At 46.0% G+C, this 26,320-nt stretch overlaps 1 protein-coding gene across 1 annotated transcript in view; it reads right to left on the minus strand.

Annotated features, from left to right (window-relative positions):
• Nucleotides 1-271: 271 nt before the first annotated feature.
• LOC115482077 (AMP deaminase 1-like) overlaps nucleotides 272-26,320 on the minus strand; it is a 50,646-nt gene continuing 24,597 nt past the window's right edge. The window contains 6 exon segments of the mRNA XM_030221641.1: nucleotides 272-541; nucleotides 3,289-3,399; nucleotides 5,408-5,581; nucleotides 7,003-7,123; nucleotides 13,358-13,521; nucleotides 16,776-16,902. Of these exon segments, the coding sequence (XP_030077501.1) occupies nucleotides 383-541; nucleotides 3,289-3,399; nucleotides 5,408-5,581; nucleotides 7,003-7,123; nucleotides 13,358-13,521; nucleotides 16,776-16,902 (856 nt within the window). The 3' untranslated portion in view covers nucleotides 272-382.

The following is a 26,320-nucleotide window of genomic DNA, read 5'->3' on the forward strand; positions in this document are numbered from 1 at the left end:
ACTCTTTTGGAAAAGAGCACACTATTTCTTGATACTGCACACTTTTCATGAATAGTGAGTTTGGGAATCGCTGCCTTAGAGCTTAGAATATCATCTGGGGTTTAGGAACTCTCTTAAGATCAGAACTAAAGAAAAGTGGCAGAAGACAATGAAGAGGGGATATAAAGCCACAAGACAACTCTGAAGCAACCGTTAAAAACAAAACGAAACAATAATAATAAAAAAAAAAAGCACGACATAATATTTTTATGAGACGTTTTGACGACGTTAGTGATGAATCAACTTGGCTTTAATAATTGCAGGTTTCACAGAGTTTTACAATGCAATAGTTTTGGGTTCATGATGATGTTAGCTTTCACCAGATTCAGTGCTGATCTCTCTTCTAGTCTGCAGCTTTCAGGGCCTGAAGAAGTAAGTTGAGCTCATAACACCAGGTCTCGTAGCGGTAAGCCATGCGGATCTGGGCGACATTTGTCTTCCTAATGTCATTTCCTTGGGGCCCTTCCTTGTGGAAATCTTCTCCGAGGAAATGCCCTTTTTCCTAGGGCAAAAGAAGCCAGAATTGAGTAACTGTTTTTCCAGTCATTGATTCTCTCAAGTCTATAACATTTTATCTCCCACTATTCCCAGGGACAATTTCCAGCATTCATACAATGTGCAGAATTACACTATTGAAGCATCTAATTATTAGAAAGCAAGAGATACCATTGAACTTCTGGACTGTATTGCAAATAATGGAGCCCTCCCCAAGAGGAAAGAAAGGGAACTTCCCCCTTTCCCTCTTCTGAGGTGTAGCAGGCCACTCGCCACCGGGTGCCTGGGATCAAGGGGAAGGTCAAGGGAGGGGATCTGACCAGTCCACGTGGGCTGCGCTGCAGGTGAGGGATAAAAGGGGGTGAGTCTGTTTGCTCAGCCTCTCTCCTGTTTCCTGTTCCTACCCTGACACTCTCAGCTTGGCATGAATGGTGACGTAGGTGCTGGGAAGGAAGCTGACATTGCAGCTCAGGAAGGTGAGTTTCTGACCCAGTGAACTGGGTCCCTGAGGGATTGTTCTGCAGAGGGCACAATACAACCAGGGATGGATGGTCAGCGCAGCCTGGGGGCACGGTTGGAGGCACAACAGGAAGGGATGTGTGCTGAAGTGGAAGGCTGCATCAATCATACCATCAGTCTGGTTAGCTTCCAGATGGCGAGCCAAGGTCAAGTACATGTATGAGAACTGCGGACAGGTTTTTTTTACTTGTGTGTCCATCCAATAAAGCTGCAACCTTGTAGGCCAGGTCTTGTGTAATGATTGAGGGGTGGGAGGGGAGGGGAGGGGAGCATAGAGCTGCCTGGGTTAAGAGATAGGCAGACTTGGGAGAAATATTTCTTTATAGAAAGGGTTCTGGATGTGGGAAGGGTTTAAAACCCTTCCATTTTCTAACTGTTTTAGGTAAATGTAGCATTGCTTTGCTTTATATGTGTCTGTCTGTATGCTGTTTTGGTATGTTACATGCCTAACATGTATCTTATATAAATAAATAAATAAGGATATTCATTTGTTTGAAACATTTCTCATGTTGTTCAATGTCGTTTTTGGCAGAAATTAAAGTGAAAAACAAAACATTTTCCTGTGTTATAGTTTGCATTCAATAACTAGTATGCACTCTTTTGGAAAAGAGCACACTATTTCTGGATACTGCAAACTTTTCATAAATAGTGAGCACTCTTTTGGAAAAGAGCACACTATTTTTTGATACTGCACACTTTTCATGAATAGTGAGCACTCTTTTGGAAGACAGCACACTATTTCTCAATACTGTGCACTTTTCACGAATAGTGAACACTGTTTTGGAAAAGAGTACACTATTTCTCGATACTGCACAAATTTCATGAATAGTGAGCACTCTTTTGGAAGACAGTGCACTATTTCTCGAAACTGCGCAAGTTTCATGAATAGTGAGTACTCTTTTGGAAGACGGCGCACTATTTCTGGATACTGCATACTTTTCATGAATAGTGAGCACTCTTTTAGAAGACAGCACACTATTTCTCAAAACTGCGCACTTTTCATGAATAGTGAGCACTCTTTTGGAAAAGAGCACACTATTTCTCTATACTGCACACTTTCATGAATAGTGAGCACTCTATTTGAAGACAGCGCACTCTCGATACTGCATACTTTTCATGATTCTATTGTAATTTCTGTATGATTTTTTAATGTGATGTTGATCTATTTTAGTTTATATTGTTATAATTTTGTGTTTAAGCTTTGTAAATCACTTTAAATCTTTATTGTATTAAGCAGTATATTAAAGTTTTTAAATCAAATCAAGGAGTTATAGAGCTTAGCAATGGGTATGGAGGGGCATGCTGGATAGGCCATATAGAGACATATTTTCAAAGCACTTTGGGAGTAAGTTCCATAGGTTTCTATGGAACTTTGGGAGGCTAAGTGCTTTGAAAATGAGCCTCATAGTGTTTTGTCAGCTGTCCTTTTTTATGTTTCAATGAAGTAATCTTTGCCCCAAAGAAAATCCATTAGAACATAAGAGTAGCCAAACTGGGTCAGAGCAATGGTCCATCTAACCCAGTATCCTGTTTCCAACAGTGGCTAATCCAGGACACAAGTACGTGGCATAAACCCAAATTGTGGCAACATTCCATGCTACCAATCCCAGGGCAAGCAGCAGCTTCCCCATGTCTGTCTCAATAGCAGTCTATGGACTTTTCTTCCAGGAATTTGTCCAAACAGAAAAGCACTTAGCAGTGGCGATCCTAGCCTGGATGGCACCCGGGGCGGATCGCCGTTGCGCCCCCCCCCCTCGCCTGCGAAATGACACCTTCCCCCCCCCCCCCGGTGAAATGACACCCCCCCGGGTGCAAGCTGCTGGGGGGGGGGGGTGCTGCAGCGCGCGCATGTGGGCTCCGACTTCGCTAACTTCGCTCGTTTGCTGCAGCTCCCTCTGCCCCGGAACAGGAAGTAACCGGTTCCGGGGCAGAGGGAGCTGCAGCAAACGAGTGAAGTTAGCGAAGTCGGAGCCCACAGGCGCGCACCGCGGCACCCCCCCAGCGGTGTGCACCCGGGGCGGACCGCCCCCCCCCCCCCCCTTGGTACGCCACTGGCACTTTCGTGGGTATGTGCACACATACACACATAAGTGCTAACATTCTAAACATGTAAAAGGGGTGTAAAATGGGTGCCTGGGTTATAGAATTAGTGCATTTAAGACAAAGCTAAATGTGACTGAGAAAGGTCTTTGTTCAGTCAGACAAACGTGTTACATCAAGCGCAGCCTAGCCTACCTCTTGGGACATCCCTGACTGGAGGACGCTGTTCCTGGCTATTTCGCACATATCACAAGTGCTGAGTTTGAAGACCTGAGCAGCGATGGCGTACTCTTCCATTAGAGGTTCCTGTACAATGCAAGCACAGGGGCATTAGGCTCAGCGATTAGGCTGGCTAACAAGGACAGCAACACATGTAAGGATCGCAGCTCAGTCATAAAAACATTTTTAAATAAAAAACACAGAAATGCAAAGTCACAACACCTGCAGGGATGAGAAGGTAAATAAAACCCTTTCTCACCACAGTCCTGGTGCTAGCAGAGGTTCTGACCCTGCACAGCCACTATACAAATATTTTTGTGAGCTGCGACAGTAAGATGCTGGACTTCACTTCCTGCCTCTCTTTGGCAGGGCCACCAAGAAAAGGGGGAGGGGGGAAAGACACCCCCTGGCCTGACCTCAAAGGGGGGTGGGGGACTCTGATGCCAGCAATTAAAAAGCCGCTTTTTTCAGGCTTCCGGCGGCAAGGCACAGGCAGAAGGCTGGCTTGGGTCTCCTGCTCCTGTGCGCTGGGTTATCTTGTTAACTGCTCTGCAAACCCGGAAATTCAATGCTGGGTCAGTGGCGTAGCCACAGGTGGGCCTGGATGGGCCAGGGCCCACCCACTTAGGGTTCAGGCCCACCCAACAATATCACATGTTTAGTGGTAGCTGGTGGGGATCCCAAGCTCCAGCAGCTGAAGACTTCCCGCTGATGGTAACTCTACTCTCCACGATACCCGCGCATGCTCAGTTTTCAGTGCATGCCTGCTGCAGACTGCCAAGATGGAAAGAAGTGTTTTTCTGCCAGCTGAGATATTTTTTGGGTGATGGTGAAGGGGGGAAACACTTGGTGCCCACCCACTTCTCGCCTAGGCCCACTCAAAATCTGTTGTCTGGCTACGCCCCTGATGCTGGTAGATGCAGATGGTTTGGCATTGCTAATTACAGCCAGTTGAACATGGGGTCCTTTGTGTTCTCACACATGGTGCAGCATGGAATAGGGACTCCCCTACTACTACTACTATTTATCACTTCTATAGCGCTACAAGGCATACGCAGTGCTGCACAAACATAGAAGAAAGACAGTCCCTGCTCAAAGAGCTATGTAATAAAAGTAAGCCAAGTATAGGACAATCAAGCCATTGTGACATCACTGATGAGGTTGGCTCTTATTGGTGGCCTGAGGCATTATGACATCACAATATCACCTCTGATTACAAGAGACTACTACTACTACTACTACTATTTAGCATTTCTATAGCAATACAAGGCATACGCAGCGCTGCACAAACATAGAAGAAAGACAGTCCCTGCTCAAAGAGCTATGTAATAAAAGTGAGCCAAGTATAGGACAATCAAGCCATTGTGACATCACTGATGAGGTTGGCTCTTATTGGTGGACTGAGGCATTATGACATCACAATATTAGCTCTGGTTACAAGAGACTACTACTACTACTATTTATCACTTCTATAGCGCTACAAGGCATACGCAGCGCTGCACAAACATAGAAGAAAGACAGTCCCTGCTCAAAGAGCTTACAATCTAATAGACAAAAAATAAATAAAGTAAGCAAAGCAAATCAATTAATGTGAACGGGAAGGAAGAGAGGAGGGTAGGTGGAGGCGAGTGGTTACAAGTGGTTACGAGTCAAAAGCAATGTTAAAGAGGTGGGCTTTCAGTCTAGATTTAAAGGTGGCCAAGGAAGGGGCAAGATCCTAAGCAGCCCCCTTGCCATCAAACTAGTGGCACACCAGAAAGACGTTTTGTCTGCATTCATGAGCCTGCCTTTCCCTTGCATGCAATGACCCATTTTTCCACACTGTACAGACACTGTATGCTATTTATAGAAACTTAATTGTACAGTGGTAATTGATGCCTTGATTTCCTCTTAGTGTTTAACTTTTGGATCCGTCTATTCCCACATCCACCCAGTACCTCTTGGCATAATTACTTGCCCACAAGTTATATGAGCCGTAGGGAATTCAATACTGTAGACGGAATAATTCTTCCCATGCTGGGCACCACATCCATGTGCCATGACCCAAATAATTCTCGCCCCCAACACACAGCAGACAAGGGGTTCCGGACTGTACCTTGGTGTAGTGGAACTGCATTGGGTCGTCGGTGGAGAGGGAAACCATCAGTCCCTTCTCATGGAAATCCAGCAGCGGGTTTTTAGCATACTCCAGAAAGAGACTATTGTTACTCAGCGGGGACATGGCGATGGGTATTTTACAGAGAAAATACAAATATTGCAGGACTGGGCTCTGAAAGAGAAAGACCAAAATTCCATGACATAGGACGAGACTCACTGATACTACTCACGCCTACTCAAGCTGAGGAGAGAAACAAAGGGTTTGATATTCATATTTGTTTGGTTTTTTTTACACTGTCTATGACCTCCAAAAGACACAAGAACATTAGCAGTAAATCTAAGTTTGTTCCCCTGCCCTCCTTGATTTAAGAAAGTGGCTCATTCTTGCCGTGTATGCACAAAACAACTCTCCTGAGGGACACATAGCATCCAGAAGATATCTTAATATCCTTGTGCTTATTTTTTTTTTTGTTACATTTGTACCCCGCGCTTTCCCACTCATGGCAGGCTCAATGCGGCTTACATGGGGCAATGGAGGGTTAAGTGACTTGCCCAGAGTCACAAGGAGCTGCCTGTGCCTGAAGTGGGAATCGAATTCAGTTCCTCAGTTCCACAGGACCAAAGTCCACCACCCTAACCACTAGGCCACTCCTCCACTGTTGCTACTATTTGAGATTCTACATGGAATGTTGCTATTCCACTAGCAACATTCCATGTAGAAGTCGGCCCTTGCAGATCACCAATGTGGCCTCGCAGGCTTCTGCTTCTGTGAGTCAGACTCAGAGAAACAGAAGCCTGCGCAGCCTTCTACATGGAATGTTGCTAGTGGAATAGCAACATTCCATGTAGAATCTCCAATAGTAGCAACATTCCATGTAGAATCTCCAATAGTATCTATTTTATTTTTGTTACATTTGTACCCCACGCTTTCCCACTCATGGCAGGCTCAATGCGGCTTACATGGGGCAATGGAGGGTTAAGTGACTTGCCCAGAGTCACAAGGAGCTGCCTGGGCCTGAAGTGGGAATCGAACTCAGTTCCTCAGGACCATAGTCCACCACCCTAACCACTAAGCCACTCCTCCACTTATCTTGCTCTTTCCCATTTCTTCCACCCTAATGGAGTGAAGGAATAGCCTAATAGTTAGCACAGCAGGCTTTGATCCTGGCAATCTGGGTTCAATTCCCACTGCAGCTCCTTGTGACCTTGGGCAAGTCACTTAACCATCCACTGGCCCAAGTACAAAAACTTAGACTGTGAGCCCTCTAGGGACAGAGAAAGTACCTGCATATAATGTGGACAGTGCTGTGTACACATAGGAGTCCTATAGAAATGATTAGTAGTAGTAGTCCTACGTCCACCAGAGTAATCAGAGACTGCTGCACTTTTTTCCCATCATTCTTGGTGCCAGTGTAACACCTTGCACAGGTGTTCAGCTCCTGCCAGTGGTTTCTCTGTCACTTTCGATCCCAGTAGACTGAGAATTGCACACCACCTTGGGCAGGCTGCGTCACTCCTCCTCAGGTGAACATAGGCACGGCTCTGTCACAATCAGTTATCACAATTACACAAGAAAGTGAACGTTCCACTCACCTTCTTTAAGTTAAGGCCATGAGAGATGTTGTCAGCGGTCATAAAAGCCGCCAGCAAGTGGGTAATGGCCCCAGCCTCACCGCAGTGTGGACGGAACAGGAAGGTGTTCATCCCTCGCTCCCTAAGGGCAGCAAGAGACAGTGAAGTCAATTTTAATCCCTTACCTCCCATTTCCGTGAAGACAATAATAAAAAGATTCCTCTTCCCATGTCCTTCCATCAGTGGAAGATGGAAAGATAAAGATTAAAAACCACTATTTATTACTGAAACAGAAACGCATCTAACCAAATTTCTCTCCAGACTTTCCACTGATGGAGGAAAAATGACACAGGCTCCTGAGACCTTATAGACTATTTACCCTGACATTTCCTATTCTGTGTGTCTAGGGGGGGAAAACAATCATAGTAAATTGGACCCGAAGAGATTTAGGTTCTTGAGAAGCATCCCCACATGTAAATGGTAGCGTTAAATGTCTAGAGAAGCACAAATGAACAAATGCCATTTCAGTGCAAAAGCAGGAGAGGAGTGGGAACAGAATCAGGCTCTTCAAAAAAACCAGACCCAAGGCGTCCAACGTTAGTGTAAGCTCTTTATTAGAGGGTGACTCAACGCGGTACCATGTTTTGGCACTAAAAAGTGCCTTCTTCAGGAGTCTTGGTAAACCTGTCTAAAAATCCTTGTTGGTGATATCTTTAGAATCAAGCTGTTCCCACTCCTCTCCTGCTCCTGTGACATTTCGTGGGAATTTCAGAGCAAGAGCCATTTACATGTGGGGAAGCTAACTACCTACAGGTTTCAAGAGGGTCTGGGTAGGCCAGGGAGAGGGAATGTCCTCAGCAGACCTGCAATGTAGATGTGGCTTCCTCATTTCCTCATTGGTAATCCACGTCTGCACTGAAAACATAGATATCGAGGCATGTCTAAATACCTGCGATAAGGGACAGCTGCAGATCCCAACACCTGGGCCCTCAAATCACCCCCTTAATGTCTGCTCCTCTCTTACACATCCCTTCTGGCATCCAATTACTTCCTACCTCCAAGGCATCCATTCCCACCCCCGCAGCTACAACTGCTCCCCTTCCCACAGCCAGGACCATCCTGAAGCAAGTCCCCCCCCCCCCCCAGTTCACAACCCTCCCAATGGCAGCCCCCCTGCAAGCCTCTCTTGTGTCAGAATCACTTTCAATAGCAGCCCCACCACAGCAAATCCCTCCCCCCTCCACAAGTAGGCAACATCCCAACACGTGGTATCCTCCCCTGAGGACAAAACCTCTCTGAAGGTCAAAAATTTCTAGATGGCCTCCCAGCAGACACCTGCACCCCCACCCCCAACCTACACCCCCACTAAGCTTCCCAGAGGCCCTTGGGGGTCTAGTCGGGGTGGGAATGATGCCCACTCACTTTTGCCTTGATGATCAGGTCTTCTAAAATGAGGACCTAGGCCTCTAGGAATAATATCCTTTATAGAATAGCTCTGAGCGCTGATTTTTCCTGGTGCCTATTCTTTGGTGCCATGTACTGAACCCAGCCCTGTGTTAATTAGATGCTATTCTATAGGGTAGCACCTACATGCCATCACTAACATAGTAACATAGTAGATGACGGCAGAAAAAGACCTGCATGGTCCATCCAGTCTGCCCAACAAGATAACTCATATGTGCTACTTTTTGTGTATACCTTACCTTGATTTGTATCTGTCTTTTTCAGGGCACAGACCGTATAAGTCTTCCTAGCACTAGCCCCGCCTCCCAACCACCAGCCCCTTGATTTGTATCTGTCATTTTCAGGGCACAGACCGTATAAGTCTTCCTAGCACTAGCCCCGCCTCCCAACCACCAGCCCTTGATTTGTATCTGTCATTTTCAGGGCACAGACCGTATAAGTCTTCCTAGCACTAGCCCCGCCTCCCAACCACCAGCCCCTTGATTTGTATCTGTCATTTTCAGGGCACAGACCGTATAAGTCTTCCTAACACTAGCCCCGCCTCCCAACCACCAGCCCCTTGATTTGTATCTGTCATTTCAGGGCACAGACCGTATAAGTCTTCCTAGCACTAGCCCCGCCTCCCAACCACCAGCCCCTTGATTTGTATCTGTCATTTTCAGATTTATAAATATGTTAAAGAGCACCGGTCCCAATACAGATCCCTGCGGCACTCCACTTTTCACCCTCCTCCATTGAGAGAAATGACCATTTAACCCTACCCTCTGTTTTCTGTCCAATAACCAATTCCTAATCCACACCAGAACCTTGTCTCCTATCCCATGACTCTTTCATTTTCTCAGGAGTCTCTCATGAGGAACTTTATTAAAAGCTTTCTGAAATTCTAGATGCACTACATCAACCGGCTCACCTTTATCTATATGTTTATTCACGTCTTCAAATAAATGAAGCAAATTGGAGAGACAAGACCTCCCTTGGCTGAACCCATGCTGATTCTGTCCCATTAAACCATGTTTGTCTATGTATTCTGTAATTTTATTCTTTATAATAGTTTCCACTATTTTGCCTGGCACCGAGGTCAGGCTTACCCAGTCTGTAATTTCCCGGATCACCCTCCGAGCCATGATTTCTGAAGAGAAAATTCCCTCTAAGCTGAGTGGGAGTCCTCCAACTGCACTGCTACCTGTAGGGGGCGGTGCTTCAAATTGTGTTTTCAATCTCTAGGGACAGGCAGGTTCCCTGGAGTCCTGCAAAACTTGCCTGTCCCTCACTATTGAAAATGTGATTGTCACAAAATGCCTAGCCACTCACCTGGGGCTAACCCTATAGCCACTTAGAGGGTCTATCCCCATCACAGCTTAGGTCCACCTGCACCTGCTGCTTGTGTTTTATCCTAGCACCCTCCTCCCACCGACTGGGTCCCAACTGCCCCTGGGCGAGTCTTCCACTCTCAAATTATTCCCCAGTAATTTCTAGAACACTGAGGCCACACTCCCAGGGGTCCCACAGTTCACAGAAAACACCCACAGACCCAAAACACCAGGATTCTTAGTCAATCCAAGACATCAGAGCCAATAAACAATTATGTTTATTTTCATACAAAATATTAAACCGTGAACTATAAAAACAGATGGAAAATTACAGGCAAATAGCAGGTAACTGAATAAGGATCAATTATAAAACTATCTATCACTACCTGGATAGTGCCTGGGAAGTACAGGAAATATAGCTGCTCACAGGGTCTCAGTAAAGAGCTCTTTCTCTCTCTCTACTTCAAAACTGAGACTGGAGAAAAATACAGTATGTACAGACTGAGTTTGAGCTCCTGGGCCAATCAAAGCCCTGAACAACATTTTTTAAAGGTAGCTGGCCACAGCACAGCAGGTTACTTCTCCTCTATGTGTTAAACTAAAGAGGGAACAGTCATTTTTCTGTAAAGCTTTAAGCATAAAACATGCACCAACTGCTGACCGAACTAGAGAAATATACTTCATGAAATATTCTTATAATTCACATGCTGGAAAATTCACCATGTCGCCACAGTGATAGTGAAGCAGCACCCCCACTGGCAGGACTGTAGGTGGAGGGATCCTGTTCAGCTTAGCGAGAACACTGTGCACCATAACGCCTAACTGCAAGGGGGACACACACATGGGTGGCGCATGGGCGGGCCATGGGCATAATCTTCCAGTTAAACGTGTAGTTTATAGAACACTACAAATTATGAGCGCCACTTGGCACATTTAGGCACCCCAATTTACGCCTGCCATTGACTTGGCTAATCATGGGTGCGCCAATGCTGACTTTTCTAGTATTCTATCCTAGAATCTTGGTGCCAGGACACTGTTACAGAATTGGCGCAAAGTGAGGCACTAATTTATAGAATGACTGCCTTAGTGTGCCCAACGGCACAATCGTTATACCCACACTAGCCCACTCCTCAAATCACTTCACTGGCTCCCTGTCCGCTTCCACATACAGTTCAAACTTCCAGTGGCATTCCTAGGGGGGCTGACACCCAGGGTGGATCGCCGATGCGCCCTGCCCCCCGGGTGCAGCGCCCCCCCTCCCGGATGCAGCGCAACACCCTCCGCGAAAGACCCCCCCCCACCGGGTGCATGCCGCTGGGGGGGGGTGCCGCGTGCGCCTGTCCTCCGTTCGTTCCATGCTTCTTCTCTGCCCCGGAACAGGAAGTAACCTGTTCCGGGGCAGAGAAGAAGCATGGAATGAACGGAGGACAGGCGCGCCACCCCCCCAGCGTCGTGCACCCGGGGCGGACCGCACCCACCGCCCCCCCCTAGGAACGCCACTGCAAACTTCTCTTACTGACCTTTAAATGCATCCATTCTGCAGCCCCCCATTACCTCTCATCTCTCCTTACATTCCTCCCTGTGACCTCCGCTCACTGGACAAATCTCTCTTGTCGTCCTCCTTCTCCTCCACTGCTAACTCCAGGCTTCGCTCCTTTTCTCTCGCGGCACCTTATGCCTGGAATAGACTTCCTGGACCTATACGTCTAGCTCCATCTCTACCTGTTTTCAAATCTATGCTGAAAACCCACCTTTTCACTGCTGCTTTTGGCTCCTAGCCACTACTCAATTGCCCTCCCCTTGTCCCTTCCTTCCTTCTCACCCTTTTCTCTTCATCACCTATTACTTCATTACCCATTACTTTTCATCACCCGTATTTGTCTTCTCTGTCTGTATTATTTAGATTGTAAGCTCTTTTGAGCAGGGACTGTCTCTTTGTGTCGGGTGTTCAGCGCTGCATGCGTCTGGTAGCGCTATACAAATGCTAATAATAATAATAATTAAAAAAACAGCGTCATCCCATTCAGGGTGAGTTAAGCTGGTAATACCCAGTTAACTAGTGCTGACCAGGTCCCCACAGGATATTCAGCTACACATAACTGGACAGAGCCACAGAATATCCTGCCTGACTCCCCCGCAGCGCTATTTGGTTAGTGCCGGGGTGATCCAGGGGTAGAGTCAGGAGTTACCCGGGTTAATTTAGCACTGCAAAAAGGCTGTCCGAAAGTTAACCAGACAGCTATCCAGGTACCACTGATGAGTACTAGCAGCAATACCCAGGTAATTCCCAGCAGTTTCCATGCACCCAGATATGTGGAGACACTGAATATCGAGCATGAATTCAACCAGTGTTTAAAGAAATGCTGACTTCCAACGGCGGAATATTGCCCCCTAATATTTTAACGTTTACGGACTGCCACATGGGGTTGCCCAGTTGCTCAATAGATTTGTTGAACTGCAGAAAGGAATTGACTAGATCTCCTGGTTACTGGATGTTTCAAATCCTGACAATTAAATTTGAGATTCCCTATTAAGGTAACATGGTATGCTTCTGACGCAGGCACAAGCTGAAACGTGGCCACGTCGGGTTAGGTAACTTTTGTACCAGCAAATGAACTAAACATTATTAAAAACTTTGTACCATACTGCACTGTTTCCTTGATTTTTTTTCCCAAACACAATAGAATAAATAAAGAGATAGGTACAATGCTCAGAAAGAGCTCCACCTCTGAATGGGTGATGGTTACTGCAACACTTTACAACCAACTGCATTGGAAGAAACTCACTATGGACGCCTTTGCCATGGCTGCCACGGCACCTATGGGTCTACCCAACCCATTAAGGGACTATCTTACTGGGGACAGAACATTGCCTTGACTCATTATCTTGACACGGGTAAGTAAAGTGAGTGTCTGCACAGAAAGGACATGAGAATCTGAACTATACAATACAGTCTATCCTTCCATTCCCCCCAAATTTATTCCATCAACTGGTATAGATACCCACTTCATGCATCTGAGCAAGTGCACTCATGCCTTAATAGATTGGTTTGCCTATAAGGTTCAACTAGTACTGTGTCATTTTTGCCACTTCGGCCTAACATACAGTGTTCCCTCTAAAGTATGTGGAAGTTGAAGGAGGTGCAGCAGTATCACAGTTTCAGTCTCACAGGCCAGGTGGGTCCCTTGGGAATCCTGAAGAATTTGCCTCCCCTACAGCTGAAATCACTGTATTTCTGAACACCATCAACAGCAGGAACGCTTCCATACATCTTCGAGAGAATATTGCTCACGTGGCTTCCCCTCTGGACGTTTTAACAGTATTAAAGGGGCCTACATCCTAGATTGCATAGCTATACAAGAAAATTGTTCTTCATACGAAAGATTTGTGTGGAGTTTAGAAATGGTTTTGTCTGTGGACTCTCAAATTACTGGCATGATATGAATGAAAACCATGGAATATATAACTTTGACTATATTAACTGGTATTCAAAAGATAGCAGCAAACTATCCTAAAGCTTGCAACCCCCCCCCCCCCCCCCAAATAAAAAGAATAAACAATTCATCTGAAGCATGTGGCCGGCGGGAGATCTGCTGACTTACTTGCGGAGCTGATTCAGAACTATGATGTTGGCATACATGTAGTAAATGTAGTAAGTGTAGGAAGGATTTTTTTTAATGGTCCACTCCTCCGGCTTGGGACTCTTGCAGGAGAACATGAAACCGCTGTGCTTAGATTCATCGTCCACGCTGTCAAACCCAGTAACCTGAGAGGTTTCGCAGAGAAATACATCATTGCAACATTGGTGACCACGCATCAACAGAAGGGTGAAAGGTTACAAGTGATATCGATGATGGCCGCAAGTAGCTAGTGGTTAGTGGAATTGACTGAGAGAGATGAAAGCCAGGGTTCAACGCCTGCTTGTGACACTGGGCAAGTCACTTTATTTCCCATTGCCTTAGGTACCCTCTTACAAAATTTAGGTGCCAATAGTCAGGGCTGCCGAGAGACTGAGCCGGGCCTGGGGCAGGGCCATCGCTGTCGCCCCCCACCCCCCAGACTGCTGCTGCCGCTCCCCCAGACTGCCACTCCCCCAGACTATAAAACTTATGGGGGGCGGAGCCCAAAGTGGGAGGAGCACATTTTGCTCTACCTCTCTGCCCCCCCCACCGCAACTCCACATACCTTGGCTGGTGGGGGTCCCCAAGCCCCACCAACAGAAGCCTTTCTCCAGCGCTGTTCTCCACTGCATTGCCTGCCCTGTGGTGGAGAACAGTGCTAGAGGAGGGCTGCTGCTGGCAGGGCTTGGGGACCTCCGCCAACCAAACCAAAGGCCCCGAAGCCCTGTGTCTGCTCCTCTACAGCCTCTAAGAGGGGCCTGGCACCAGAATTTCCTCTCTCCTGCTCCTGTTGGGACATGATCACCCGGATCCCATCAGGAGCAAGAGGGAGACAGACCCCGGCATCGGGTCCCCATTGGAGGCCAGATCCGGGGAAATCTTGCCCCCATCCATCCCCCTCTTGGGACCCCTGCCAATAGTGCACCTAATTTATAAAATACTAGTTGCATGATTGGCACTAATAATTATTAGCTTTGCACTATTCTATAAAGAGGGTACCTAACTTACTTAATGCTCGCAATTTGTAGAATACTGTCAGTTGTGCATATTGCATGGGACAGTTAGGTGCACCCACTTATGCCAGCAATTGACTTGATGTACGTAGGCATGCATAACATTTGGCACACCAATGTGACTTTGTATCAATATTCTATAACAGGTTAGGCCCACCCTTCCTTAAGTTATTATGGAATTGGCACTGAGCATACCCCCTGGGGGGACCTGGACCCCTCACTTTGGGCTCATCCCCCTCCCCCCCAAATTGCAGCATGATTGCAATGGCTGGTGGAGATCTCCATGCCCCGCCACCAGAAGAGGTCCTTCTCTGGTGGCCGTTAATTCTGCAATGCTTGTGGTGGCGGCACTTTCCATGGGCCACCACCACGCCAGCCCCCCTGCGCATGCTCAGTTTTCATGCATGCACAAAAACTGAGCATGTACAGGGAGGGGGCTGGTGCAGTGGCCAGTGGCATAGCTAGGTGGGGCCACGGGGGCCTGGGCCCTCCCAAGTTTCCTGTGGGCCCCTGGTTTTGTTCAGTTTCTCTAAAAGGCGCATACAGGACGTGAAGGCAAGACAGAGCAGGACAGGCAACGCAGCGGCGCCGGAGACTGGTGCTGGACAACGCTTCAGCTGGCAGGGGTTGGGGAGCCCCACCAGCCAGGGTATTTGCTGCGGCGGTGGGTGGGGAGTGGTAGGGCGTCAGTGGGGCAGCAGACCAGGGGTGCCCCCCCCCCCCACCTCAGGCTCTAATCCCATCCCACCGCGAGGTCTGACTATGCCCCTGGCAGTGGCAGCCCATGGAAAGTACTGCCACCTGCCAGCACTGGAGATCTTCTGGCTGCTGGAGGAGGACGTCTTCCAATGGCAGGGCTTGGGGATCCCCACCAGTTCAGGTACTTAATGGTTGAGTTGGAGGTTGCAGGAGAGGGGGGCATGAGAGTGTGTGTGTGTGGGGGGGGGGGGGGTAGGGTAGAGAGAAGAAGGTGGGGTAAAGTTTTGTGGCCACCCTTCTTTGGCCTCAGGCCCCCCCAAATTGATGATCTGGATACAGTACTGCTTGAGGCAGGGACATATTGTATCTGAATACATATCACCACCAAACGATGCTGTCATAAGATTCTTTCAGTATCCTGTTACCCCCTTTTCTTCATCTCTGCTCACTTGAAGCATGCCTGTTGCTCTCTCAGAGATATGTGAAAGGAGGACATTACTGAAGAGCTTCAGCTTTTACTGCCTTTGGCAATTTCAGTTCACTGCTGTAGTGTTTGTTTCAGCAGCTGTCAGGTGTATATGCCTTTAGGGGCCCTGATAGTGGAATGATAAGCCCCTGACGCAGCCTTTTGGAGGTGAAACGTGGCCACGTCGGGCCACTGATTTCTGCTTTTACTCTGGGCCTGCATTGTTCTCCTGTGGACTCCCAGAGCAGGAAAGGCTTGAAAACAATAAAGATTATGATTGTTATCCAATTTCAACCAGGCAGATTACTGTGTTATACAGCACTCACATTCTCTGAGACGCAGTACGAGGTAATTAAGGATAATTTATTATAGGGATTTAGAAAATTCTTTCTACAAGTAGTATGGGAGGGAAAAGGACTTTCACATTGATTCCGTGGATGAATGGGGATTGGAACTGAGGCTCACAGGGATCATGAGACTTGCTGAAGGTTACACACAGTTGATGGCAGAGTGAAGGTTAGCACTGGAGGCATAGGGAGATGGAGTGACCCACCAAGATCTCATGGAGCCTGTGGTAGTACAGCAGTGAACACCAGCCCCCCCCCCCCCCCCCCCACCGGTATTCAAAGGCACCTGGCCAGTTAAATGCCACATAGCCAGCTATCTGCCGATTTTCAGCAGGACACATGAATGGCAGACCTATCTTTGGCCGGTTGGACTTTGACCAGCCAGAGCTGAATACCGGCTTGGCCGGTCAGTCAAATCGGCTAAAAGTAAACCGAATATTCAATGCCGATCACGGGAAACGACCCGGCATTTAATATTCGGTTTTAGTGCCAACCACTGAATTTAGCCCAGCTAACTCCCGCAGTCTGAAAGTCAGCCCCCAGTAGCCTACCCTCGCCATACCTACATTCGATCCCACCCAAGTTATGTGGAGGGTGTGTTCAACATGTAACACTACAGATTCGTAGCAGATTAACTCTATACCTGTGATACCCTACAATGTGATGGGTCATTTTCTCCTACACCAATAAGGTCTACGCTGCAATTCTAATATTTCTGTCCTACAGATATCTTCCGCATAAGACAGACTGCCCATACTGTTGCCTTTTTTAGCTGTGGTTTTACTTTTTATGGGGAATATGATGCCAGATAGGGTGCCCAGTATTCGGATGCCTTGTCTGATTCACTTATCATAGCTTATTCAAGTAACACTCACGTTTCTCAGGAAAACGCTGAGCTCCTTATTGGCCTGAGGGTTGATGGTTGCTTCGAACACAGGCATGAAAATATTTTCTAACATTTTGCCGAAGTGTGGGATGAAGTTCTGAGCTCTAAAAATATCACTAGAAACAAAAACAAAGAACCCCCCCCCAACAAATACTGTCATTTTGGATAAGAACAATCAGCAATCACAACACCTCCAAGACAGGAGGAGACATGGGCAAAGTTGGAGGACATGTTTAGAAGGAGGTTGAATGGGTCAATGGGGGAGCGCAAATGGATAACTGAATGTCACAACTGTCAGGAATGGTGAACCCTTGGACCAAAGCCGTAGCTTTGGCAGACAAATCACCGGGGCTGGCACAGGCAGGAATCAGAACAGACTGGACTAGGATAAACTAACAGACTCAACAAGGCAGGACAGAGGTAACTAAACACAATGGACAACACAAGATCCGGATCCAGACGAGGCAAGGAAAAGAAGGCAAAGGGCCAGAATTGGAACCCAGACAGGACAAGGCAAGACTCGGAACTGGATTAAAACTGAGACTGGGACCCAGACAAGCAAGACAAGGCAAAACACGGAAGTAGATAAAAACTAGGTCCAGAAAAGGGAAGGACAAGGCAAGGACTGGATCCAGACAGAACTAGACTGAAAAAGACAAGACAAAGCACTACTAGACAGGCAAGACAGGGTAGGAGCTAGGCAACAAGAATAACAGAAGCAAGATAATAAACAAAGCAGGGACAGGATTCAGGATTCTCAAACAGGCTGGGCTGAAACAGGATTCAGGATTCTCAAACAGGATTGAGGATTCTCAAACAGGATGGGCTGGAACAGGATTGAGGATTCTCAAACAGGATGGGCTGGAACAGGACTCAGGATTCTCAAACAGGATTCAGGATAACAGGATTCTCGAACAGGCTGGGCTGGAACAGGATTCAGGATTCTCAAACAGGATTCAGGATTCTGGAACAAGCTTGGCTGGAACAGGATTCTGGAATGGGCTTGGCTGAAACAGGATTCTGGAACCGGATTCTGGAACGGACTTGGCTTGACTGGAACAGGATTCTGGAACAGACTTGGCTTGGCTGGAGCAGGATACTGAAAGGAACTTGGCTTGGCTAGAACAGGATACTGAAAGGGACTTGGCTTAGCAAGGAACTGGGACAGAACTAGCTCAAACATAGAGCAGGAGCAGAACTTGGCAGAAACAGAGCTCAAGAGCCAGAAACAAACATGGCAGGCAAAGGATTAAGCAGCCTAAGGGAAGACAAACAAAGAAGCAATGTGCTTACCAGCATCCACAGCTGGATAGCAGTGAAGTAATCAGGTATGATGCTTGCTTCTACAGATACAAGAACTACACACACAGAAAATAAACACATCCAACAAAGCATTTTATACATCTCTCTTGATCGCTGCTCCCTGCCATTCAAAGACTCCAGGCAAGTAGAAGACCTGGGGGGGGGGGGGGGGCAGCAGCGGGCCACTTAACATTGTTTGCCCCGGGCCCAGCTTTGTCTCTTGGCAGCCCTGATGAGACATAGCCTGGTTGCTTGACTGCAAGCAAAGGAGGGAGTCCAAGGAGCAGCTTGGAATATTAACACACAGATGCTAAAAGAACCTGATTTTCTTGTCAATATAAAGCCCCCATGGGTTGGGCTCCTCTCAGTAGTGGTAATACTGCATTTGCTTGTCAAGTTATATATATGTGACAATAGAATTTTAGGGGGTGGAGAATTACAATTACCAACACCCCCCCCCCCCCCCCCCCCCTCCCTAATCTAGACTTTTTCACATCCTCCCATTCCAATTCATTTCCCTTTAGAAAAAAAAAAAATCCTCCCATCCCAGTGGCCTTTATTTCTTGCTCTTGTCTCTTGGCAAGGGGAATGTGGGTGACCCTGTTCTGCAGCTAGATTGTGCCATGCCTCTAGCAGATCTGGGTCAAGTCTTTAATGGATTGCTGAGCAGAATTTACAGCCTCAGCTCATCCTGAACAGTCTGAATGCAAGATTTCAACTCCAAATCATGATCACAAGACCCTAAAGCAATAGCACTGTTTGCATTGCACAAAATGTCAGCTCGCTCCCCTTCATTATTATATTCTTGGGTCTTATACGAAGTGGTTAATGATTGGAGATTTGATTGGAGTGATGATTTGTTAATTATGGATTCTACTACTTATTAAAACGCTGAAATTGATTTCTGTTTGATTTGTGTATGGGACATTCTGTGAGAGAGCTTGGACTGCTGAGGTATTTTCCTCCTGATAAAGTATTGTCATTTAGGTTACATAAGTACATACGTATTGCCATACTGGAACAGACCGAAGGTCCATCAAGCCCAGCTTCCTGTTTCTAACAGTGGCCACTCCAGGTCACAAATACCTGGCAAGATCCCAAAAAAGTACAAAACAATTTATGCTGCTTATCCCAGAAATAAGCAGTGGATTTTCCCAAGTCCATTTTAATAATGGTCTATGGACTTTTCCTTTAGGAAGCTGTTCAACCCTTTTTTAAACCCTGCTAAGCTAACCGCCTTTACCACATTCTCTGGCAACGAATTCCAGAGTTTAATTACACGTTGAGTGAAGAAACATTTTCCCTGGTCTGTTTCAAATTTACTACTTTGTAGCTTCATTGCATGCCCCCTAGTCATAAGTACATAAGTACATAAGTACATAAGTAGTGCCATATTGGGAAAGACCAAAGGTCCATCTAGCCCAGCATCCTGTCACCGACAGTGGCCAATCCAGGTCAAGGGCACCTGGCATGCTCCCCAAACGTAAAAACATTCCAGACAAGTTATACCTAAAAATGCGGAATTTTTCCAAGTCCATTTAATAGCGGTCTATGGACTTGTCCTTTAGGAATCTATCTAACCCCTTTTTAAACTCCGTCAATCTAACCGCCCGTACCACGTTCTCCGGCAACGAATTCCAGAGTCTAATTACACGTTGGGTGAAGAAAAATTTTCTCCGATTCGTTTTAAATTTACCACACTGTAGCTTCACTCATGCCCTCTAGTCCTAGTATTTTTGGATAGCGTGAACAGTCGCTTCACATCCACCCGATTCATTCCACTCATTATTTTATACACTTCTATCATATCTCCCCTCAGCCGTCTCTTCTCCAAGCTGAAAAGCCCTAGCCTTCTCAGCCTCTCTTCATAGGAAAGTCGTCCCATCCCCACTATCATTTTCGTCGCCCTTCGCTGTACCTTTTCCAATTCTACTATATGCCTCAGTGCATAACAATATATTCAAGATTTTTCCAGTTGTTCTATTTTTGGGTGAGCACCTCAGTAACAGCAACACAAACTCTCCTACTACCTGCCCCCAATTCCCCTTCCTCAGCTCTACTCCCTCCCTGCCATTGAGATCCTAACTCAACCCTTCTAGACACTCAAGTCTCTTTCCACTGCCTCTCATCCCCTCCCCAGCCATCCAGGTCTTTCACACTATCTCTTATATTTCCTGTCCTTTAGCTCTTCCTCCATTTTTAACATCCCGCTGTCCCCAAATCTTCACTCAGTCGACAGTATCCATTCTGCCTCACTCAGGCCCCGATGATCAATTTCCCCACGCTGTTCCAAACAGTGCCATAAAATTAGCTCCTGAACAGCGCGGGGAAATAACACCCCTATAATTGAAGCTAATAGCATGCAAATTTATGCACGCTATTAGCTTCGATCATGGGGGTACTTCTGCGGGAGGCCTGTGCCTGGGCATTCACCCAAGGCACAATCCTCCTGCAGAATTTGTTTGACAGGTCTGGGCTGTCAAAAAAATGCCCAGACCTGTCAAACATACCAATGCAAGGGGCTGGAGGTCCACTGGACCTCCAGACCCCCCCAATCCCCCCCCCCCCTCAGACAGAGAGGACTAGATATATAAGGGCTACCATATAAGGGAAGCCCCCCACGCATCCCAGGATGCACTGGGTAGGGCAGGGTGCTACCATTTTGGAGGCAGCGCTGGAAGGAGGAGGAAGTGAAGGGTCCGGTAGTGCCCTGTACAACCACACAGGTCATGCACCCCAAAAGACCATCCCATCTCTATCATACTGTCACTTTAAGGATCTGAACTCAAAACTCTGCACTGGGGTGTTGTATCCAGGATCTCGGGGAATTAAATGCACAATGGGAAGGCACTGGCTTCAGCTTGCACCAATGGCCCCATCTGGTGACTATTCCATGAACAGCAGCAGTTGGGAACATAATGGCTGCTTTATGGCTTCTAGTCCTCATCAGGTAATCTGATGGATAAAAACAGTTTTTTTTAAATTCACTAAAGGGCCCTTTTACTAAAGTTTAGCGCATTCTATACCTATGGGCCATGTCTGTTAGCGTGCACTAAGCTTCAGTAAAATGCTCCCTCAGTTACTGCCCAGCTTAAGCAGGTAAAGAACACAATCTGATCGCTGTAAACTCCTTTGCTTATTTTTCTTCCATTAAGGGAATTCATTTCAAGCTCTGTTGGATGGTTCTTTTTTTTATATATATATATCAGGCTGCAAGTATTTGCCTTCCTTTGTGTATCACAGTCCAATTTCTTTATTTCTCATTTCAGGGACAGCTAAAATCTCGATACGCCAAGCAATTTAACCAGTGAGAAACAGCTCCTGGCCAGTTAAACGGCTTGTTTGGGTCTAATTTTGGCACACTTAACCGGTTAGTGTTGCTGAAAATGTCCACTTAGTATTTTATTTATTTGTTACATTTGTATCCCATATTTCCCCACCTATTTGCAGGCTCATTGTGGCTTACATGGCGCCGGAGAGGTGTTTACAAGCTCCGGGTTAAACAAATACAAAGTGATGTTGTGGTAGAATAAAGATAAAGTTCATGAGGCACCTGCCACATTAGGGGATCGTTCAACGGAAGAATTGTGTTATGTCCATTACGCTCTTTATTGACGTTGTATCACGGGGAATCTGTTGGTTAAGTTGGGTCGGTAGGATATGCTTTTTTAAACAAGTGAGTTTTTAGCGTTTTTCTGAATTGTAGGTGGTCGTAAGTAGTTTTCAGGGCTTTTGGCAGTGTGTTCCATAGTTGTGCGCTGATATAAGAGAAACTGGATCCGTAGGTTGATTTATATTTGAGCCCGTTGCATCGCGGGTAGTGTAGATTTAAGTACGAACGTGTTGATTCGGATGCATTTCTGGATGGAAGGACAATTAGTTAGTGCTTCACCGTAGATAAGTTTGTGAATCATAGTGCATATTTTGAAGGCAATGCATTCTTTGATTGGAAGCCAGTGAAGTTTTTCGCGGAGGGGTTTTGCGCTTTCGAATCGTGTCTTTCCGAAGATGAGTCTTGCTGCCGTGTTTTGCGTGGTCTGAAGTTTCTTTAAGGTTTGTTCTTTGCAGCCCGCATAGATTCCGTTGCAATAGTCTAAGTGGCTTAATACCATTGATTGTATCAGGTTGCGAAAGGCTGCCCTCGAAACCAGCTATTTTGGGGGCGTTCTGGAGGCAGAGTTAAAGTGCTGACATTCAGCACCTAATCAGCCAAGGTAACCACATAGATAAAGCCACATAAAAGTCCGTCTATTTTTACAGGAGTAGGAAACGGTTAAGATTTTGAAAATGATAATATACCAAAAATTTTAACAAAATGGATATTATTACAGATGATTAATATTGAGATTGTTGTTTTCCCAGAGTTCCGGGTATAACTCCTAAAAATTTCCTCAGAAATATTTCCTGAAACTTTTGTTATTTTCCTTTGTAATGATTCCTCTTAGTAATATAAATTATTACTTAGTAATATTAATTCAAAAGGAGTGAAGCCTGTGAAACTGGGATTACCTTAATCAGTGGGAATTGGATTAGAGACTCAAGTGCTCGCATTGTTAAATAATTTCTAGTTTTAAAAGAGAAAAAATGAAATTAGGTGTATTATTTCTACTAATATTGGACAATAAGTATGTTTCCAACGAAATAAATTGAATATACACCATTTTGGGTTTGAAGAAGCCAACCAGACGATCAATGTGGAATAATGATTCAGATAAATAATAACTGGGGATAATCAGGTTAATACCATGTTTTTTCTGTTTACTGTTGTTTAATTGATCTCCTTGTCTTGTTTCACTCTCCCTATTTTGTGGTCTAAGGAAGAGTATAGAATTACCTGACTGAAATAATTCTTGTGTATTACTTTCTCTGTATTTCTGACAAGTTATTTTATTGCTTGTAAATTTGAATTCTTATAAATAAAAAATAAAAAAAAGTCAGTCTATCTTTATGCCGTTCACCACAGCCAGTTAAGTGCTGCATATCGCACTTGACCGGCTATGGTTCCACTGGCTCCGTAAACCCAAAATTCAACATTGTAGCCTGGTCATGATCTGGTGTTGAATTTGCATGTATAACACCGGCGGCGGACAGCAAAACGCTTATAGCCATAACTTATAGAAAACTATAATTTACTCTCTCACATTTACGCCTCCCTTTTGCATTGCATTAAGTATTAGCGCCTGAACCTTGGCATACAAATGTGGATTTCTACTCCGTTCTATCATGGAATCTGGATGCCCAGATGCTGTTATAGAATTCCCCCCCCCCCCCCAGATATTAAGCCAGCAGCAGGCAGCGCAGTTAGGTGGCACAGCCGGCGCTGACCCCAGATATTCAATGGCGGGCGCTCTGTCCGCAGCAACTTAACCGGTTAAGCCAATATTCAGCGCTAACCGGTTAAGTGCTTATCGGTTAAAGAGAGGCCTGCTATTTCTGCGGCCTATCTTAACTGCTAAACTTGTCCAGTTAGCACTCAATATTCACGCTTAACTGGCTATGTCATGTGACATAATTCTACTAAAGTCATCAAAAATTATGTGCGCAATTTAACTGAATAACGAGCTAATTAGCACCAATAATTGACTTTTTAACAAGCAATTATTTGCACTAATTAGATTTAATTAGAACTTATGTGTGCCTAAACTTTACATGCGAGTTTTAAAAAATGGGCGTGGAAATGAAAGGGTCATGGGTAGAATGGGGAATTAGAAAAGGTGCAGAGAAGGGCGACGAAAATGATAAAGGGGATGGGACGACTTCCCTATGAGGAAAGGCTAAATTGCTAGGGCTCTTCAGCTTGGAGAAAAGAAGACTGAGGGGAGATATGATAGAGGTCTATAAAATAATGAGTGGAGTTGAACGGGTAGATGTGAAGCGTCTGTTCACGCTTTCCAAAAATACTAGGACTAGGGGGCATGCGATGAAGCTACAATGTAGTAAATTTTAAACGAATCGGAGAAAATGTTTCTTCACTCAACGTGTAATTAAACTCTGGAATTCGTTGCCAGAGAATGTGGTAAAGGCAGATAGCTTAGCGGAGTTTAAAAAAGGTTTGGATGGCTTCCTAAAGGAAAAGTCCATAGACCGTTATTAAATAGACTTGGGGAAAATCCACTATTTCTGGGATAAAGTATAAAATGTTTGTACATTTTTGGGATCTTGCCAGATATTTGTGACCTGGATTGGCCACTGTTGGAAACAGGATGCTGGGCTCGATGAACCTTTGATCTTTCCCAGTATGGCAATACTTATGTACTTACATTTACACGTGTTGCTTTAGAATAAGGGGGGATACGCAGCCAATTTAGGCGCATCCATTTCCACCACGTTTCAGTTGGTGCAAATGGCCGCGTGTAAAGTTAGGCAAAATCCCTATGCATAAGCACTATTCTATAAACTGCACATAACTTTAAGTGCGACTTATAGAATGGCACTTTTTTTCAGCGCCAATTTTTTCACCGCCATATTTAGAATTCTCCCCTAAGTGCTAAAATTCAGCGGAGACAACCATCTCTCTCGTGATGAATATTAGCAGTTAGCTGGCGAAGCGCTATTTAACCGGCCAGGAGCCATTCCTAGTAGTTAAAATGGCGCTGAATATCGGGGCCTTTGTGGTCGACGCCCCGCATTTTGATGCTCAAATTTGGGTGAGCTTGATAGACCTGCTCTCCTAAGTGTCTATTTTACCAAAAGTGCTGAATTTGGCAGATCCTTTTGTAAAATGCACAGGCATAAAGGGCCTTATTCTATAAAGGTTATGCTCCTAAATTTACGCTCCTAAAATTTATGCTCCTAAATTAGGAGCATACTCTATGCTCCAAAATAGGTTATGCTCATAACTTAAGAGCATAACTTTAGAAGCATAAATTATGCTCTTAAATTAGGAGCATAAATTTTGGGAGTGTAAATTTAGGAGTATAACCTTTATAGAATAAAACCCAAAGTGCAGTTAATGCAGCCGATGTTAATCCTTGCGTGTGTGACTAGATTCTTCCATGGTCTGGCTGTCTCTGTGCTGCGGAGGCTGTATGGAAGCCGGACAAGATAAATCATTTTAATTGATTTGTACTTGATATATAAATAAATGGAAATCAAGCACTATGGACACAACACTTTGAAATATTGGATCTATACATCGTTTGGGAATTTTTTATCTGTTTGGTTAGTTTACATATTTTTGCATTTTTCAGTCCAACCAGTTTGTGAGATCTTTACTATATTGTGAGCCTTTATAAAACACGCATAAATTAGGCACTTTTTTATTCTGGACAGTTCACGTGGAGGGGCATAATCGAACAGGGGCGCCCATCTCTAATGATGGCCCCGTAAAGCGGTGTACCCGACTGTATTATCGAAACAAGATGGGCGACCATTTTTCGTTTCGATAATATGGTCGGGGCCGGCCAAATCTCAACATTTGGGCCGCCCTTAGAGATGGCCGCCATTGGTTTTCGCCGATAATGGAAACTAATGGCAGCCATCTCAAAACCGGCCAAATCCAAGCCATTTGGTCGTGGGAGGAACCAGCATTTGTAGTGCACTGGTCCCCCTCACATGCCAGGACACCAACCGGGCACCCTAGGGGGCACTGCAGTGGACTTCACAAATTGATCCCAGGTGCATAGCTCCCTTACCTTGGGTGCTGAGCCCCACCAAAACCCACTACCCACAACTGTACAAAACTACCATAGCCCTTAAAGGGTAACGGAGGGCACCTAGATATGGGTACAGTGGGTTTCGGATGGGTTTTGGAGGTCTCCCATTTATCACCACAAGTGTAACAGGTAGGGGGGATGGGCCTGGGTCCGCCTGCCTGAAGTGCACTGCAGTACCCACTAAAAACTGCTCCAGGGACCTGCAGAGTGCTGTGATGGAGCTGGATATGACATTTGAGGCTGGCAAAAAAATGTTTTTTTTTTGGGTGGGAGGTGGTTGCTGACCACTGGGAGAGTAAGGGGAGGTGATCTCCGATTCCCTCCGGTGGTCATCTGGTCCCGGGCACCTTTTCAAGGCTTGGTCATGAACAAGTAAAGTCGGCCAAATGCTCGTCAGGGCTGGCCTTCTTTTTTTCCGTTATCGGCCGAGGATGGCCATCTCTTAAACACGCCCCCGCCCCGCCTTCGGTACACTTCCGACACGCCCCCTTGAACTTTGGCCGGCCCTGCGACGGAAAGCAGTTGAAGCCGGCCAAAATCGGCTTTCGATTTTACCGATTTGGCCAGCCTTAGGAGA

The sequence above is a fragment of the Microcaecilia unicolor genome, chromosome 12 (genome assembly GCF_901765095.1).
Source record: "Microcaecilia unicolor chromosome 12, aMicUni1.1, whole genome shotgun sequence".
Taxonomy (NCBI): Eukaryota; Metazoa; Chordata; class Amphibia; order Gymnophiona; family Siphonopidae; genus Microcaecilia; species Microcaecilia unicolor.